General features: G+C 48.1%; 3 protein-coding genes across 4 annotated transcripts in view; 2 read left to right on the forward strand and 1 right to left on the reverse strand.

Moving 5' to 3' along the window:
* DNAJC17 (DnaJ heat shock protein family (Hsp40) member C17) overlaps nt 1–19,035 on the reverse strand; it is a 39,014-nt gene that overhangs the window by 1,874 nt on the left and 18,105 nt on the right. Inside the window, exons 2-10 of one of the 2 annotated variants that reach the window (XM_060147413.1) lie at nt 8,522–8,591; nt 8,165–8,223; nt 7,852–7,939; nt 6,024–6,115; nt 5,687–5,783; nt 4,968–5,083; nt 4,538–4,612; nt 3,923–4,003; nt 3,317–3,427 (exon numbers count right to left, since the gene is read on the reverse strand). In XM_060147413.1, coding sequence (XP_060003396.1) covers nt 3,317–3,427; nt 3,923–4,003; nt 4,538–4,612; nt 4,968–5,083; nt 5,687–5,783; nt 6,024–6,115; nt 7,852–7,939; nt 8,165–8,223; nt 8,522–8,591 — 789 coding nt within the window. The remainder of the gene's footprint in view (nt 1–3,316; nt 3,428–3,922; nt 4,004–4,537; nt 4,613–4,967; nt 5,084–5,686; nt 5,784–6,023; nt 6,116–7,851; nt 7,940–8,164; nt 8,224–8,521; nt 8,592–19,035) is intronic. The other variant, XM_060147418.1, reaches the window with a different exon arrangement.
* C1H15orf62 (chromosome 1 C15orf62 homolog) lies at nt 84–7,383 on the forward strand. Its single transcript, XM_060147427.1, has one exon. The coding sequence runs from the start codon at nt 629–631 to the stop codon at nt 1,154–1,156; it is 528 nt and encodes a 175-aa protein (XP_060003410.1). The 5' UTR covers nt 84–628; the 3' UTR covers nt 1,157–7,383.
* On the forward strand, nt 8,668–10,547 carry LOC132531182 (syntaxin-12-like). The gene is given in 1 exon segment (XM_060168801.1): nt 8,668–10,547. A coding segment is annotated over 1 exon segment (687 nt). The 5' UTR covers nt 8,668–9,273; the 3' UTR covers nt 9,961–10,547.

A 19,035-nucleotide genomic window follows, 5' to 3' on the forward strand; every position in this document is an offset into this window, starting at 1 on the left:
GCGTTGGGCTGTGGAGGAAGAGGCGGCAGCGTGGTGACACACAAAGCGGGGCTGCCCCAGACGGTCCCCAGAGGAATGTTAGGCTCCCCGGTGCCCCGGGGCGTTGCCGCTGCCCCAATCCCTGCCTGCGGAAGCTGCAATTACCTCAGAGCACGAGACCAGCCTCCCACCTGACTGAGTCAGCCGAAGACGACAACACGTCTCCACCGCCACACACTGGCACAAACAGCCAAGCCACTGATCAGTCTGGGAGCCAGCGGCGGAGAGACCAGCCCCCGCAGGGCCAGGAGCCACCCCGGGTCGCGCCGCAGCTGCCCTCGCTCCGGCTCCACGGAGTGGAGTGCTGTTTCTTCCTCCTGGGGTTTTTCCACTGCCCTATCAAGTAACCAGGCCACTCCTGTCCCTCTGGGAAACTCCCGTCACCAGGAACGCTCAGCTTTTTCGGCTCTCCTGGACACGCGTACGAAGGTCCCTGCTGAGCAGAAACCCGGAGGCCTCTGCTTCTGCCAGCGAAGGCTGCCTCCCTGATTCTCGCTGTTCACTGCTCCAGCGGGACCAGAGGGCCCCCAGCTGCCCTTGAACCGGGCTTCTGAGGTTCCAGGCTTGTCTGCTGGCTCCCTGGGGCCCCATGGAGATCTGGCGGAAAGGCTCCTTCCGCAGCGCCTCCGTCTTCAAGCGGCTGAGCCTGCGGCGGCCGCGGAGGCTGCGGCGACAGGGCAGCGTGCTCAGCCAGGCCATTACGGCTGGAGGGGACCACGAGGAGTACAGCAACCGGGAGGTCGTCCGGGAGCTGCGAGGGAGGCCAGATGGCCGGCGCCTGCCACTGTGGGGGGACGAGCAGCCCCGGGCCACCCTGCTGGCCCCGCCCAAACCCCCGCGCCTCTACCGAGAAAGCTCCAGCTGCCCCAACATCCTGGAGTCCCCGTCCACCTACACTGCAACCTACTCTGCCACCCTGCCCTCCGCGCTCTCCCTGGCGGACGCCCTCTACCAATACTCCGACGAGGACCTTTCAGACACGCCCCCCTTCCAGAGGACACCTGCTCCAGACCTCAGTGATCCCTTCTTCTCCTTCAAAGTTGACCTAGGGATTTCGCTTCTTGAGGAAGTTCTACAGATGCTGAGGGAGCAATTTCCCAGTGAGCCCAGCTTCTGAATGGGGGGAGGGTGGGCAGAGGTGGGTGAAAGAGCCAGAAGCCTGGGGACCCAGAGAAGGAGGGGACAGTCGTGGATTAAGGTAGGGATAGGAATCCAGGTCGCTGCCTTCCCTCTGGGTCCTGAACAGTTCTCTGAGTCACCCCAGAGTGGAGGGACAGAGGTACAGAGGCAAGCTGGAAATGTGAGGGGGGCACCTGCTGGCAGGAGCCCTGAAGGCAGCTAGCTAGGCTGGGAAAGGGAGGCCACACCTGCAACCACAGGGACCAGGCAGAGGCCAGCAGAGAGGGAGGGAGGCATAAGGGGTGAGTCCAGGAGCAGAGGACGTGCAGACTGGGCACGACAGATGGGTGCCCTGTGCCAGCTCCCTCTGAAGCCACTGTCAACAGAACGAGGTTACAGCACAGGTCAGGGCAAAAGTGGTCCAATCCAGGCTGGAGAGGAAAGTGGGAGACCTAAGGGGAGAGGGATGAAACAGGCGTGACCTTGTACAGTATGGTAGCCACTAGCTGCACGTGGCTGTTTAATTGAAATTAAATACAATTAAAAATTCAGCCCTCAGTCACACTAGCCACGTTTCAGGTGCTCAACAGCCACATATGACTAACGGCTACCACACTGGACAGCGCAGAGTGAACGTTAACATCATTGGAGAAAGTTCTACTGGGCAGCACAGGCCTAGACCATGGCCTGGGGCCTGGTGGGGGGAAGGGGGAAGCATATGGGGCCTGTGAGGGAAGGGAGGGGCTGACAGAGTAGGAAGAGTGAGGCAGGTAGAGATACACAGTGTAACTCTGGAAAAACGCCAAACAAATCACTAGCGGAAAAGGGGGCATGAGAGACTCAAAGTGCCAGTACAGCTGCCCGGAGCACGAGCACTCCCTGGTGCCCAAGGAAGGAGGCTCTAGGGAATGCCAGGCACAGACAGCTTGCGAAAGGGGGCTGTGGGGAATTCCCAGAATTATTAGTGACGGGAGCCCTTGGGAAATGCAACAAAAAACAGTGGCAGGTTTCCCTCCTTCCTGCGCCCATGGGAATATGGGAGGGAGGACTGGATCAGGGACAGACACGAAGCTCAGAGCTGTCACAATGAAGAGGCAAGCTGGTCTCCAGAATCCTCACCAGGACTGAGGAACTTTGCTTTGCTCAAAACCTCTGACAACGGGGCTACGACCCCACCCTGAGGCCTGGCCAGAAGACTTGGAGCAGAGCCCAGTTGGCCGCATGAGCTTCTGACACCCCAGGCCTTTCCAGGTGTGGCAGAGGGGGAAGGGAAGCCTGGACACACAGCACCTCCACAACCCAAACCTGTGGCCTCCCCCTTCCCTCCTCTTGTGTGGCTGTGCTGAACTGAAAGCCCCCGTGGGATGGTGATAAAGAGAGCTCTTTGTAACACAGACTATGGAGTGCCGTCTGGGGCTCTGAAATGCTGGGCCTTAACCGTGGGGAAACAGTCTCTAAAGAAGGATCCCAAGTCAAGCTCAGACCAGGTCCTTTGCCTCCTCTGTCCAGGGTCTGGGACACACTCCAGAGAGCTCCCCATCCTCACGGCCAGGTGAGGGGCGTGGTGGCGGGGTGCCTGAGGCAATGGGAGTGGAGCCGCGAGGACTAAGAGCCGGTGTTGGGCGTGTGTCAGCTCAAGTGCATGCTTTACCACAAGTCGGGCACCAGGCAGCACCTCAGCGTCGGCAGGGTAGTCAGTGTTATTTCTAAAGAGGAGATATTGCCTCTTGATATTAGGTCCCCATCTGGGACAGCCATGGACACACCTGGAAGGAAGCTGGGGAAGGAAGCAGCCACCCTCATCACCGGCCCCTTCCCTGAAGCACCAGGTCATCTCAGCGCCAAATGCTTCACACTGCAACCAAGCGACCTGCAGGCCAGGACAATGCCTTTGGGTGATGATGAGAGACCCCAAAGGGGACCAGAACATGGAAAATAAGGTCTAAGAGGTCTGCATAGGGTGGGCCCCGCTGGCACTCAGAGAGGAAAGGGGATCAGCAAGGAATCACAGTCCTCCTGCTTGGATTGGTGGACCTGCCAATCTCTCCATATTCCTGATGACTGGGATTTGCGAGGAAAGGGCCCTGAGAAGAGCCCAAACAGGAAGAGGCGCCCCGAAGCCTGAGCAGGCCCAGCTGCGTGAGGCCTGGCTTCTTACCTGGGACAGTCCTGGGTGGTTAGGGCCCACTGTGCTCTGGGGCCGTCCCTCCAACCAGGAAATCTTCAGAGGGTTATCGACTAGGCCCACTTCATTCTGGACAGCCAGCTCCTGTCAAATACAGCATCCGGTCCTGGTCCCATCACTCCAGTCGGCTACAAAGTGGCTCTCGCTACCCCCACAGAAAGAACCAGAACCAGCGCTCTCATCCTCCAAGCAAAGCACAGCAAACTTCATACAGTGGTGTGCTGAAGCTCTGACCTTCCTTGTGCGCCACGTGAGCTTTCTGACTGGGGAGTGGGGGAAGGGGAGAAGGCAGTGCGAGGTCTCCAACCTGGAGGCGTGCTGGCTTCCAGGGGAAGGTGGAGGGTGTGGAGCCAGGCAGCAGGAAATGAAGCCATCCCCGGAATATTCTCCTGTCCATCCCTTCACTCGCTGTGCCTCTACTCCTGGGAGCTGGAGGGGCTCTGGGAAATCTTGGCTCTGAGCTGGCCCAGAGATCCCCTGGGAGTGTGGACACCTAAGCTCAGAGGGCCTACAGAACTGGATTCCTCCCCTGGAAAGGCAGGGCTGTCGGTAGCCCCCAAAGCCCCACATAGCACTCACCGCAGCCTTGATGGTTGCAAACTCCACCACGGCAGTGCCTGCCTTCTTACTGGACAGTACCAGGTTGAGCACCTCTCCGTACTGTGAGGATAAGGGGGTCCCGGTAAGCGTGGCTCAGCCTTCAGGATGGCCCAGCTCACACCAGAGACAAGCCTGAGCCACCCAGAGGCCACTAGGCCATTTTTAGCCGGGGTATAACCTCTCATTGCTAGGTTCAACCAGAAAGGGGATATCAGAGATGGGAAAGAAAGGTTCCCCTGCCCCTCGGGAATGCAGAGGACAGCAAAGGAGAGCTTGGCAGACGTGGGAATTTAGACCAGCAGAGACGCACAGCTGCCTCAGCAACTGAAGGAGGTGAAGAGGATGGGGCTTTGGTGCCAGACAATAGCCTCCTCTCGCCCCACAAACACAGCCAAGCCCTTTGCTTCTAAGGATGGCAAGGGAAGGGGCACACGGCAACATGAGTGACTGGAAGGCCGTGGCCTGGGGAGAAGGTCTATGACACAGAAAAAAAGGCAGGTAGAGATGGGAAGGAAGGTTAGGCCTGGAGATCCTGGGGTTTGGGCTGAGGTGGGGCCTGAGATGATGGGTTAGGGGGAAGTCAGCAGGGCAGACCTTTTGAAAAAGCCGCAGGAGGACATCTCTGGAATAGCCGCCTTGTGACTTGGCCTCCTTGCTCTTCCACTTGAGCTGAAAAGACAGCAGTGGGTGTCACCATTAAACACTGACTTCTCAATAGAACCAGACCCTGCACCTGAGCTTTACAGTCTGAGCAGACACCCCCCTTCAAAGTACTGGTAATCTAAGGAGCACCCCCCAAAATGCATTCCCCTTGATAACAGACAGGCAGGTGGCCTGCTCACCCACAGCTACGCTTCCAACCCTATAAGATGCTCTCCTTCGAGGGCCTCAGGGAGGGCTGCCCTGCAGCCTTTCACGGCCAGCTCTGAGAGGCCATCCTGATGCCCAGGCAGTGGGAAGATGGAAGGATGGGATGTGGGTAGTGGTGTGGCTCCCAGAGATCCAGCGTCCCCGCCAGAAGCACCTGTGCCCATGGAAGCATCTGTTCTGCTGAGAGGAGATGGCGTGAGGTGGCCCGTAGATCCGCAGGGCTCACCTTTAGCTTGGGGGTTCCTTTGCTTTCAGGATTTTCTGCCATTCCTAGAAAATTTAGGAAAATTAGCAAGGTAGAATATGATGGAATCAGAGGTTCTCTCTCCCAAAGGAGACACAGCCCAGGGCCAAAGGACCTAGAAAAGATCACTCCTGACCAAGGGCAGTATTTGCCCCGCCCTGCTATGGAGCCTGGTAGGGCAAGTAGAGGCAATCCCACCCCAACCCTGAGGAGCTGTCACCTTGGGACAGCTGCCCAGCTGCCTGCTGAAGGCCATGGTCAGCACTCTGCCAACAAAGGGCTATGAACACCTACGGGGGCCAGAAGGTAGAGGTATAGACCACACAATTCTACTGAAACAAAGTACCCCAGAGCCTTCCCCGCCCCGCCCTGGTGATCTGCTCCAAAATAGAGCCAGCTCTGCTTGGGACTAAGATAAATGGGGCCAGGAGATCGCAGGTAGAGTGAAAATCCAATAGGCCTCAGAGAACTGGTAAGAAGAGACAGGTGGCATGTGTCCAAGTTGGGTGCCCAGGGGGTTCCAGCAGGTGGAAGCTTCCAGAACAACTTCCCTGAGCAGCCACTGTGGCCACTCTGGGCATCAAGAGCTGCCTCAGAGTGGGAGGCAGGTTTGGGGGATGGACTCTCACCTCTCAACCTCTGTTCCCGTTCCTGGCGTATCTGCTCCTGGATCACCCTCTGCTGCTCCTCCAGCTGCCGGGAACCCTCTTCTCGCAGGCGTTTGATCTGCAGAGTGGGAGTTGGGGAGGGTGACAGTTCTGTGCAGATCCAGTTCCAGGTTGGCTCACCTTGCAAAGGTCCCTGGGACATTCCACCTGCAAGCTAGGCTCAGCAACCTGCAGGTGGGACAGATCACCCAGATCCCACAGAAGAAAGTGGAAATGGCATGCCCTCTCCAGCCACAGCAACCCCTTTGCTCCACCAGCCTCCTCCCCCTGCAGATGGCTGCAGTGCCTGGACGCTCACCTCTTGCTCTAGTGTCCCGGTGCTCCGGCTCTCCTCCTCCTCCTCCTCGTCGCTGCCGTGGGCCTGGGCCTGCCGCTCCCGGGCCTCCAGGTCTATGAACAAGGGTTGAATGACCCAATGTCTGGTCTAAGCAGTTTCTACATGGCCCCAGCCTACCAAGCTCTGGCTGCTTCCCCAAAGTCTCACACAGCATGAACCTATACAGTAACTCTGGCCCCTCCCTCAATGCCTATGTGCTCCCAAATTAATTTCCATTGAGAAAAGTCCTAACAAGGAAGAGAATAGGATCCAGCTGAGTGGCCGGGGTCTGGAAAAGTTAAAGCAGCTCACGCTGACCAAGCTGGTTCTCCAAACAGTGAACAAGGTGTGGGTGGGTGCTTATGTCAGCAGCCCAGGGCCATGGGTCAGGGCTGCCAGTGGGTGGAGCTCCTGGCCTCTGTTCCTGTGGTTTGGCACCACAGCCTGACCTGTGACCTTGCCATGGCTTTGATGCTCTTCCCACCACTGAGCTTGAGTTCCCACAGAATCTTCTTTTTTTTTTGGCTGCATTGGGTCTTCGTTGCTGCGCGCAGGCATTCTCTAGTTGTGGCGAGCAGGGGCTACTCTTCGTTGCAGTGCGCGGGCTTCTCATTGCGGTGGCTTCTCATGTTGCGGAGCACGGGCTCTAGGTGTGTGGGCTTCGGTAGTTATGGCTTGCGGGCTCTAGAGCGCAGGCTCAGTAGTTGTGACGCACGGGCTTTGTTGCTCCACGGCATGTGGGATCTTCCTGGACTAGGGATTGAACCCGTGTCCCCTGCATTGGCAGACGGATTCTTAACCACCGCACCACCAGGGAAGTCTCATGGTGGAATCTTCTACCTCCCCCCTCAACTCACATTTACCAAGCCTCACTGTGGACCCGGCTACAACGGCTCCTACAGGGATGGCAGCCACCATGCAAGGACATCACCCCAGGTCCTGGAGCCTTCCCACCTTCCAAGAGAAACCTGCTTGTGGCCCTGTCCCAGGCCAGCTGCTGTGACAAATGCTTCTTTCAGGTCTGGGACACACCACTTTGTTTTCTGTTCACTTTACTTACCTAAACTCTTCAGGTTTGTTTGTTTTTGATGGATGTACTGGGATGGTATATGTACATAATAAATATATGGATGTGAAGCAGGCAAGAGAAAGGGGAGAAAAATCGAGTAAAGCATGCTTGGACCAATCTTATGGGGGTGATGAAAATGTTCTAAAATTGATTTAGAGTCATAGTTGCACCATTTGGTAAATTTACTAAAAATCACTGAATTGTTCACTTGAAATGGGTGGACGATATGATATACAAAATATATGTCAATAAAGCTGTTTCTTAAAAGACAAACGCCTGGATCTCTTTGGATTCTTCTGAGAGGATTTCACGGAGTGAAAGCTCTGTGCAGAGCTGGGACGAATGAAAAAGATCCAGGACGGCATGGCCAACAAGAACGCTGACTGTACTCATGCTGTGTGGGTTCAAATCCTGGCTCCAGCAAGTTCTTATCCTTTTGGTGCCTTAGCCTCTTTTGTCTATAAAAAGTGGGTTTCATAACACCCAGCTCCTTGGATAGTTGTAATAATTAAAGGAGGCACTAAAACATCTGTCACAGCGCTTAGCTAATAGCACACCTAGTCACTGTTATTATTCCTATGACTGTCCTTTAGGAGCCACCCCTGAGAACAGGGTTCTGCCCAGAGCCGGGGCCGCCAAGCTCTGAGTTGCTGGAACTGAAGCTGCAGGAGGAAAGGTGGGGGAGCTGCAGGAAAGCGGTCCAGGGAAACTGCAGGCTACCAGCACCACGATGTCACCTACCAAGCTTCACTTTCTTCCTTCTCTCATCAAGTTTCTGGGTCCTCTCCGCTGCCTGCTTCTTGGCTTTCCTGACCCTGTCATATGCAGCCTGGCAGAAGAAAGGAACACAGAGGAGCAGTCAGCCAGGGAACACACACAGAGCCCAGCCACCTCCCCGGCCCTGCCGCTAGCCCTAGAACCATCAGGAGGCAGTCTGGTGACAGGGTCTCCAGGCTAGGACAGCAAGGACTGTGATGCATGGCCAAGTATAGAGGATGAAGCACACAGTGGTCTATAAATTTGGAGTAATTTAGATAGAGAAGGATGAGCTTACCCTGGCGGCAGCATCGGTCAGTACCTCCAAGGCCTGAGAAAGCTGATGGAAGAGTTCAACTAAACATAGGGATCAAAAAAGAGAGGGGAGAAAAGTAAAGTTAGACTTGATGATGGTGTACTCCCTCAAAAGAGCACCTCAAAGAAGCCACAGGCTGCTAGAAAAGCAGACATCAGCAGATGATGGACTAGCAAGGAAGGGTGAGTGCATCAGCAATTGACCAGATGCTCCTAACATGCGAAGTGCAGCCTTGGGGCCCAGCGCCCAAAGCCAGGCTGTGTGCGTTGGCCTCCCACGGCACTCACACCACACCCAGGTGGGTTGGCCTCCTTCTCCCCATGCCTAGGAGAGGCTCACCTGCTCTGGGATTATCCGGATTTTTGTCTGGGTGGCAGGAGAGGGCCTTCTGCCTATATGCCTTCTTTACCTGGAAGAGTCAAGATTTGGTTATTTACTCTCTCACCCCAGGACGGAAAGGAAAACATTGTTAACAGGGAGTGCTCTCCATCGCTAAAAGAAAGGCTGCCACACTGAAACCGTCACCTCACAACCACAGAGGAGACCTGCAGTGGAGGCAAAGGCCGTGGAGGGAGCTAACCACTGCCCTGCAGCAGAGGGGCTGGGCCTGCTTCCGCTGAGCACCCAGTCTTACCACTGTGGATGTCAGAGGGCTCCTGGCAGGGGGCAGATGTCCCTATAGCCACCCGGAAACAGGCACTCTCACACACTCATGGTGTAATGTAATGTAAACCAGGGCAACCTTTTACCCTGGAGGGAAATTTAGCCATCAAAATTTTAAATGTGGTCGGTCTCGGCTCCTCGTCATGTCCTACGGTCCCTTAGATATGTACCGGAACCCGGGGGCCTCGGGGACCCCGCTCCGGGACTTCAACAGCATCATCCAGACGTGCAGCGGCAACATCCAGAGGATCGGCCAAGCCAGAGAAATAACTTGTACATGCTGCTAAGGACTAAGTTGTTCAGTTTCTACTTAGGAGAAGAGTCACTCAGCAATCACCTGGAAGATTTTGCTTAATTATTGTTTCTTAACAGACTTAGAGGCTATTAACACATCTATGTTTTTGTAAGCTGCTCAGATAAAGAATTTGATGAGCCAACTAGGAACTAAGCAAGATTCAAGCAAGCTACAGGAAAATCTGCAACAGTTACAGCACTCTACAAATCAGCTTGCCAAGGAAACAAATGAATTACTGAAGGAATTAGGGTCCTTGCCCCTTCCTTTATCTACTTCAGAACAGTGCCAGCAGAAACTTCAGAAGGAACGTCTCATGAATGACTTCTCTGCAGCCTTAAACAATTTCTAGGTTGTGCAGAGAAGGGTATCTGAAAAGGAAAAGGAGACTATTGCCAGAGCAAGAGGTGGATCTCGTCTTTCTGTGGAGGAGAGGCAAAGAGAGGAGCAACTCGTCTCATCTGACAGCCATGAGGAGTGGAACCAGATGCAGAGCCAGGAGGATGAGGTGGCCATCACTGAACAGGATTTGGAACTTATTAAAGAGAGGGAAACGGCAATTCAGCAGCTGGAGGCTGATATTTTGGATGTCAATCAGATATTTAAAGATTTGGCAATGATGATCCATGACCAAGGTGATCTCATTGACAGCATAGAAGCCAATGTGGAAAGCTCAGAGGTGCATGTAGAAGGAGCCACTGATCAGTTACAGCGAGCTGCTTACTATCAGAAAAAATCTCGCAAGAAGATCTGTATCCTGGTGCTTGTCCTGTCAGTGATTATTGTAATCTTGGGACTTATTTTGTGGCTAGTTAATAAATGAAGTGATTGCCTCCGAGCCTTCTCCTGCTGAGCTGTTTTCAAGGGCAAATGCTTGCTGGAGTCTTGCCAGAACAAACTGATCACAAGAAGACAGAATACACCAGAATGTCCTGTAATAATTTAGTTAGAAACTAACTACTAACTAGTCCTTGGAATTAGTGACCTGTGGAGACAGTATTTATCAATTTATGTATACATTTTATTGATTTCTCAAATTAAGAATTAATTTATGTGGATTTTGCTTTCTCTTATATTCTGATTGCCCTTCGTCCCAAGTGTTTACTGAAAATTACATTCTAGATATTCTTGTTTTGGTAGGTAACACTATAGTCTTGTAATATTGTCTTTCTATGTACATACAAGATTTACCTTTTTACTAGCAACTGAGATAGAATTACTTTCTGTCACCCAGCATATTGGAGTCTGTCAGAAACTGTATAATAAGCCAGCAATTTTTATTATTTAATATTTGTTTGAATTTCTAAGAAGCCTGCCCCCTATATGCTTTGAAAGGTTTTGGCAATGTATTTAACTAGAGAATAAAAAATTGCACAGGTGATCCAGATTAAATGAGAAGTAACTATTTGAGCTGGTCAGCTGTTGGGGTGTGTGTTAATCTGGGTTTAAGTTTATTATCTGCTAGTGTCATCAACTGCAATTCATCCATATATACATTAAATGATCTTGTTCACTTTTTGAAGAGTTTAATTTAATTAACATTATGATTCTCTGTGGGGTTCCTCTCCCACCTGTCTGTATAGAAGGGGAGAATTAGACAAAGCGTTCTTCTGGAGAGCAAACAGGAATTGTTTGGAATGATTTAATCTTTTGTTGTTGTTGCTCAGTTGTGGTTCTGCATTCCTGGTAAATGATGAATGTTGCCATCAAAAGGCTGCCCCCTACCCTAATAAGGTTTGCTGGGCATTTGATGGCAGGAAGATTTTAAAAGCTAGACTGAAGTTGGTTTAAAATTTAGTCCTGTGAAGCTGGCGATAAAGCAAAGGTTCTTTTTTGTAAATAATACTGGTTTGGAATAGTGATGTTAGACTTATCCTAATTTATGAACAAGAGATTAATCTCTCCATGCATAGTTTTAGACAAAACTGTTTCAATAAAAGATTGCTGTCTTGTAACATAAAAAAAAAAATTTTAATGTACTTTCCCTTTGACTTACTCTGGAATTTGGACTTGTAGAAGCATGCCAAAATAAATATGCAAGGATGTCCACTAAAACATAGTTTATATTAGCCCCAAAGTGGAGCCAACCAAAATCTCCAACAACGGAGACCCATTAAAAAAATTACCATAGACTGAAGTCTGTATGTGCTTTCTAGAAAGATCTTCAAGTCCTCATCACAAGAAAAAAAAATCATAACAATGTATGGTAACAAATAGCAAAGCATTATGTTGTACAAAATGTGCCAATTATACCTCAACTTGAGAAAAAGAAAGAAATATCTTCAAGGTATGGTGCATGAAAAAAACAAGGCTTAGTATATACAATGATCATTTTGGGGTTGAAAATAAGAAAATAAAAGAAATGTAAATAGTTAGAGACACTCGGGCATGTGCACAGCCCTTGTTTTCTCTTCTTTCCTCAAAGCAATCATAAACTTGTGGTTTCCTTTGGAAAGAAGCTGAAAGTGGAGGGGAAGGAAACATTTACTTCTCATTTTATACTTTTCTGTAGTTCAAATTTTCAAACCTTAAACATGTCTTACTTTATTATCTTTTTTATTGATAACAGGGGCTATCCTGGTGGCAAGGCTATGGTCCTTTTTTAGTTTTTATCTTTGCACCTCTCTGTATTAAAAAGAAAATGTTTTATTTCTTATATTAGTAAAAATTAGCAAAAATAAGCAAACATAGCCACCAAGATTCTCTTTTATATATTCCCCACACATAAGGGAAGGCAGAGCACAAAATCCCAGAAGCTACCCTCTGCTTCCTGAGGCCTTGCTCTCAGTTCTGCCTGCACACCTTACCTACTGCTCAAACCTCCTGGGAGGAGGAGCCTCTAGACCAGAACCTCTACCAGTAGCTGAGAAGACTGGCTTCCCAGGCTTCCCAGAGGGAACCAATAAACACTTCTATCCAAAGTGTGCTAAATAAGGGGCTTCGGAGGCAAGCAGCCAGCACCCCCAGGGGAGGGCCTGCGGGCAGGTGCCTAACTCTACTCCCACCTCCAGAGCTAAGGAGGGCCAGGAGCCACCTAGCCCAGGACCTCTGGGGTGTGCTGCCACCTGCTGGGCCACGCCTAGAAACACACCTTCACCTGGTAGGGCAACCAAGCCCATCTAGCTCTCCTGGCTGAGCCTGAGGAAGCAGGAACCACTCCCAGGACAGGCTTTGAGCAGAGAGGGTGTAGATGTGCTTCCCTGCTCCCCAACCTTCCCAACTGCCCGCCTATGTTCACCTCCCACCCCAACTTAGGTCTTCACCATTAAAAAGAAATGACAACAATAACAAAATCTAGCTTTTTTCACTATTAAGAAATAATAATAAGGGAAGGGGAGGTGATAGTTTTATATATAGTCTCACACTTGGAATGTCATCTTTACTCTTTTTTTTTTTTTTTTTTTTGCGGTATGCGGGCCTCACTGTTGTGGCCTCTCCTGTTGCGGAGCACAGGCTCCAGACGCGCAGGCTCAGCAGCCATGGCTCACGGGCCCAGCCGCTCTGCGGCACGTGGGATCTTCCCGGACCGGGGCACGAACCCATGGTCCCCTGCATCGGCAGGCGGACTCTCAACCACTGCGCCACCAGGGAAGCCCTTGTTTTGTGTTTTATAATTCATTTTATATGTTCTATAACAGAAGATTGGTTTTTTTTTTTCACTTAAACAGGAAAACAAAACTGTTCAAACAAAAAACTAATTATATAATAATGGGAAATACTCTACATATATTAATTTGCTTCCTTATCAATTCTCTTTCCAGAATGTGTTCCTTTGACATATGTCTTTAACTGTCTCAACAAACTTTATTTGAAGCAATAGTACAACTGGACCTCAGTCACCTCACTCCCTGTCTGGGTGGACCCCCATCTTACCCCCACCCCTCCAGCCTCCCACACTCCCAACATCTACAACCAAACACAACTGCCCCAATCGACTTGATGTATCCTGGACCCCTATTCCCTCAAGGCCTGACTGGGCCTCCATTTCCAAATCACCCTTTAAAGGTGTAAGGGGTTGAACATTCTGTGTTTCAAGAACCTATTGGAAAAATTTACCAGTCTCATGAGTAGGGGGAGAGGTGAGGCCAGAAAGTCAAGGTCAGGCTGGTATTCATTTTTAGAGAGGAATGTCTAAGGGTAGGAGGGGAGCTCTCCTACAGCCCTTCAGTATAGCACCGAATCTACCCTACCTCCCAGGTCCACTCATGGAGCAGCTAGGATATGGAGGGGCTGAGCTGGAGCTGGGGATACAGAGGAAAATCAGGAATTTCCCTGACACTGAAGAGGAAGGACACTGCTTAGCAAGGAAGATGGCTATGAAAACAATGAATTACACTGAGGTTGTAAGATGCCTGTAAGAGAGGGCCCTAAGAATGGAAACAAAGAGAAAAGAATGGCTAATTTTAGCCCTGAGGGCCTCACAGAGGAGGCAATATCTGAGCTGGATCTGAAAGGTGAGTAACAGTTCTCCAAGCAGGGCCAGAAAGGGTATTCAAGACAGAGGATGTGGAACAGCCCAACTTCTCTTCAAGCCCCAGACAAGCTTAGAGAAGAAATATGTTTTCCTTTACTGAGGAATAAGTACTGAGAACAGAAAAAGACATGAAAAAGGAGAGACATGGTTGCAATAAAACATGGGAATAAAAATAATGCTTTTGTCAAAGAATATTTTGGTTAATTAAAAAAAAAATTCAACCAAAGAAAAGTAATAGAAGAAAACCAGGAAAAGAATGAATTCATACCAACAAGTTTTAACACACAAACTTAGGGTGAAGAAATGCTAGGGAATGAGAGCATACATGTAGGCAAAGAAATGCAAACTGGGCTGAGAAGAGGAGAAAAAGATTAAAGTTAACTCAGGTATGATACTGAAAGTACAAGAAAGTTAACGTGATTCATAAGGTATGTGTAATTCATAAAACACAGAGTAGAACAATTAGAAGGGAAAGCCCCACAGTGCATATGAGCAGGGCGAGATGTGGAGAGCCTTCTGAGTTCAAAAGTAATGAACCAGGATGAATGACTGAGGAGGCATTTGGGGTCTCCAAGCCTCAAAGTTCTCTGTGACCTAATCAAAGTTTATTGTAAAGCACAAAGGCAAGATTAATGGAACATATAAGCATGGCCAAGAAACAAATAGTAATAAATGTAAAAATTCAACGTATAGTAAAAAGTATTACTAAAATCCAATACACTGAGTGAAAAAAAAAAGGTTTTAGCTCTTCATCTCAAACCATATACCAAAATAATTCCAGATAGATAAAAAAACTAAATACAAAAAAAGAAACTAAAAGAACCTAAAGAAAGAATATGATGGTAAAGAAAGAAAATGATGGGACTTTTAATCTACTTTTAGGATGGGGGAAGAAATTCCTAAGCATTAAAACAAGGGAAGGAATCACACATGCATGCACACACACATGCATACTTATACAAAATGAATGAATTTACAAATGAAAAAATTTTAATTTCTCTAAGTAAAAAATCATAGACAAAATTAAAAGATGAGGGATATGATAACAGAGAGAAGTATATGCATGAAATATGACACACAACACAGTCTTCACTATGCAAAGAAATCATGCAGAAAAAGACAAGCAAGAAAAAGACAAACTACAAGAAAACAGAAAGAACATGAAGAAACAATTCATAGAATATAAATGGTTAATAACAAGAAAAATGTGCACAGCAAAGGAAACAATAAACAAAATGAAAAGAAAACCCTCAGAATGGGAGAAAATATTTGCAAATGAAGCAACTGACAAGGGATTAATCTCCAAAATATACAAACAGCTCATACAGCTCAATATCAAAAAAACAAATGACCCAATCAAAAAATGGGCAGAAGACCTAAATAGACATTTCTCCAAAGAAGACATACAGGTAGCCAACAAACACATGAAAAAATGCTCAGCATCACTAGTTATTAGAGAAATGCAAATCAAAACTACAATGAGGTATCACCTCACATTGGTCAAAATGGCCATCATAAAAAAATCTACAAACAATAAATGCTGGAGAGGGTGTGGAGAAAAGGGAACCCTCCTACACTGTTGGTGAGAATGTAAATTGGTACAACCACTATGGAGAACAATATGGAGGCTCCTTAAAAAACTAAAAATAGAGCTACCATATGACCCGGCAATCCCACTCCTAGGCATATATCCAGAGAAAACCATAATTCGAAAGGATGCATGCACCCCGATGTTCATTGCAGCACTATTTACAATAGCCAGGACACAGAAACAACCTAAATGTGCATCGACAGAGGAACGGCTAAAGAACATGTGGTACATATACACAATGGAATATTACTCAGTCATAAAAGGAATGAAATAGTGCCATTTGCAGAGATGTGGATGGACCTAGAGATTGTTGTATATACTGAAGTAAGTCAGAAAGAGAAAAACAAATATCGTATAATATCACTTGTATGTGGAATCTAGAAAAATGGTAGAGATTAATTTATTTGCAAAGTAGAAATAGAGTCACAGATGTAGGGAATAAACTTATGGTTACCAAGTGGGGAAAGGAAGGGTGGGATAAATTGGGAGATTGAGACCGACATATATACACTACTATGTATAAAACAAATAACTAATGAGAACCTACTGTGTAGCACAGGGAACTCTACTCAATGCTCTGTGGTGACCTAAATGGGAAGGAAATCTAAAAGAGAGTGGATATATGTATATGTATGACTGATTCGCTTTGCTGTACAGCAAGAAACTAACACAACATTGTAAAGCAACTATACTCCAACAAAAATTAATTAAAAAGAAAAACATGAGGGATTTCCCTGGTGGCGCAGTGGTTAAGAATCCGCCTGCCGGGCTTCCCTGGTGGCGCAGTGGTTGAGAGTCCGCCTGCCGATGCAGGGGACACGGGTTCGTGCCCCGGTCTGGAAGAGATCCCGCATGACGTGGAGCGGCTGGGCCTGTGAGCCATGGCCGCTGGGCCTGCGCGTCTGGAGCCTGTGCTCTGAGGCGGGAGAGGCCACAACAGTGAGAGACCCGGGTATCTCCAAAAAAAAAAAAAAAAAAAAAGACAGAGTGGCTGGGACTTCCCAGGTGGTCCAGTGGTAAAGAATCTGCCTTACAATGCAGGGGACGCAGGTTCAATCCCTGGTCAGGGAACTAAGATCTCACATGCTGCCAGGCAACTAAGCCCGAGTGCCACAACTACTGAGCTTATGCGCCTCAACCAAAGCCTGCGTGCCACACACTACAGAGCCCACACTCTCTGGAACCGCATGCCACAACTACAGAGCCCACCTGCCCTGGAGCCTGCATGCCACAACTAGAGAAGAGAAAATCAACATGCCACAACTACAGAGAATCCCACGCACCACAACAAAAAGGCTGCACGCTGCAACGAAAGATCCCCCATGCCTCAATGAAGATCCTGCATGCCACAACTAAGATCCAATGCAGCCAAAAACAAACAAACAAACCACAAGACCCCTCTATATGCTGCCTACAAGAGACTCACTTCAGGGGCTTCCCTGGTGGTGCAGTGGTTGGGAGTCCGCCTGCCGATGCAGGGGACACGGGTTCGTGCCCTGGTCCGGGAGAATCCCACATGCCGCAGAGCGGCTGGGCCCGTGAGCCATGGCCACTGAGCCTGCGCGTCCGGAGCCTGTGCTCCGCAGCGGGAGAGGCCACAACGGTGAGAGGCCTGCGTACCGCAAAAAAAAAAAAGAGAGACTCACTTCAGATGTAAGGACACACACAGACTGAAAGTGAAGGGATGGAAAAAGATATTTCATGCAAATGAAAACCAAAAAAAGCTGGGGCAGCTATACTTATATCAGACAAAATGGGCTTTAAGACAAAGACTGTAATAAGAGACAAAGAAGGTCATTACATAATGATAAAGGAGTCAACCCATCAAGAGGATATAACATTTGTAAATATTTATGCACGCAACACAGTAGCACCGAAATATATAAAGCAAATATTAACAGACCTAAAGGGAAGCATAGACAGCACTACAGTGATAGGAGAGGATTTTAATACCCCTCTTTTGTCAATGGATAGATCATCCAGACAGCATATCAATAAGGAAACATCGGCCTTAAATGACACATTAGTTCAGATGGACTTAACAGACATATATATAACACTCCACCCAAAAGCAACAGAATAGGGGCTTCCCTGGGGGCATAGTGGTTAAGAATCCACCTGTCAATGCAGGGGACACAGGATTGAGCCCTGGTCCGGGAAGATCCCACATGCCACGGAGCAAATAAGCCCATGCGCCACAACTACTGAGCCTGCACTCTAGAGCGCGTGAGCCAAAACTACTGAGCCTGCATGCTACAACTACTGAAACCTGCATGCCTAGAGCCCGTGCTGTGCAACAAGAGAAGTCACTGCAATGAGAAGCCCATGCACCGCAACAGAGTAGCCCCCACTCGCTGCAACTAGAGGAAGCCTGCACACAGCAACAAAGACCCAATGCAGTCAAAAATAAATAAATAAAATAAATAAATTAAAAGAAAAAAAAGCAACAGAATACACATTCTTCTTAAGCACACATGGAACATTCTGCAGGACAGATCATATATTAGGCCACAAAACAAGTCAATAAATTTAAGAAGACTGAAATCATATCGAGCATCTTTTCTGACCACAATGGCATGAAACTAGAAATCAATTACAAGAAGGGAACTGGAAAATTCAAATATGTGGAGATTAAACAACATGCTACCAAACAACCAATGGTTCAAAGAAAGATCAATGAAAGCAAGATCTTTTTTTTTTTTGAAAAGATAAGACAGATGAACTTTTAGCTAGACTCCCCAAGAAAAAAGAGAGGACTCAAATAAATAAAATCAGAAATGAAAGATGAGCCATTATAATTGATATCGTAGAAATACAAAGGATCATGAGACTACTCTGAACAATTATATGCCAAAAAATTGGACAACCTAGAAGAAATGGATAAATTCACAGAAACATACAACCTACCAAGACTGAATAATGAAGAAACATAAAATCTGAACAGACCAATTGCCAGTAAGGAGGTTCAATCAGTAAATAAAAACTTCCTAATAAACAAAAGTTCAGGACCAGACAGCTTCACTGGTGAATTCTACCAAACATTTAAAGAAGAATTAGGGACTTCCCTGGTGGCGCAGTGGTTAAGAATCCGCCTGCCAATGCAGGGGACATGGATTCAATCTCTGGTCCAGGAAGATGCCACATCCCGCAGAGCAGCTAAGCCCGTGCACCACAACTACTGAGCCTGCACTCTAGAGCCCGCGAGCCACAACTACTAAGCCCGTATGCCACAACTACTGAAGCCTGTGTGCCTAGAGCCCATGTTCCACAAGAGAAGCTACCTCAATGAGAAGCCCGCACACTGCAATGAAGAGTAGCCCCCACTCACCACAACTAAAGAAAGCCTGCGCACAGCAATGAAGACCAAACACAGCCTAAAATTTAAAAAAATTTTGTTTAAATAAATTTTTAAAAGTTAAAAAAAAAATAAAGAAGAATTAATACTAATCCTTCTCACTCTTGCAAAGAATAGAAGAGGAGGACACATTTCCAAACTATCTTTGCAAGGCCAGCATTATTGCCCTGATACCAAAACCAGACAAGGATGCCACAAGAAAAGAAAATTATAGGCCAACACCCATGATGAACACTGATGCAAAAATTGTCAACAAAATATTAGCAAACAGAATTAAACAATAATATGTACATTAAAGGATCATACATAATGATCAAGTGGGATTTATTCTAGGGATGCAAGGATAGTTCAACATCCACAAATCAATTAATGTGAAACACTATATTAACAAAGTGAAAGATAAACATCTTATGATCATCTCAAGAGATGCAGAAAGGCATTTGACAAAATTCAACATCCATTTATAAAAACTCTCAAC

This window comes from Lagenorhynchus albirostris, chromosome 1 (assembly GCF_949774975.1).
Source record: "Lagenorhynchus albirostris chromosome 1, mLagAlb1.1, whole genome shotgun sequence".
Lineage (NCBI taxonomy): Eukaryota > Metazoa > Chordata > Mammalia > Artiodactyla > Delphinidae > Lagenorhynchus > Lagenorhynchus albirostris.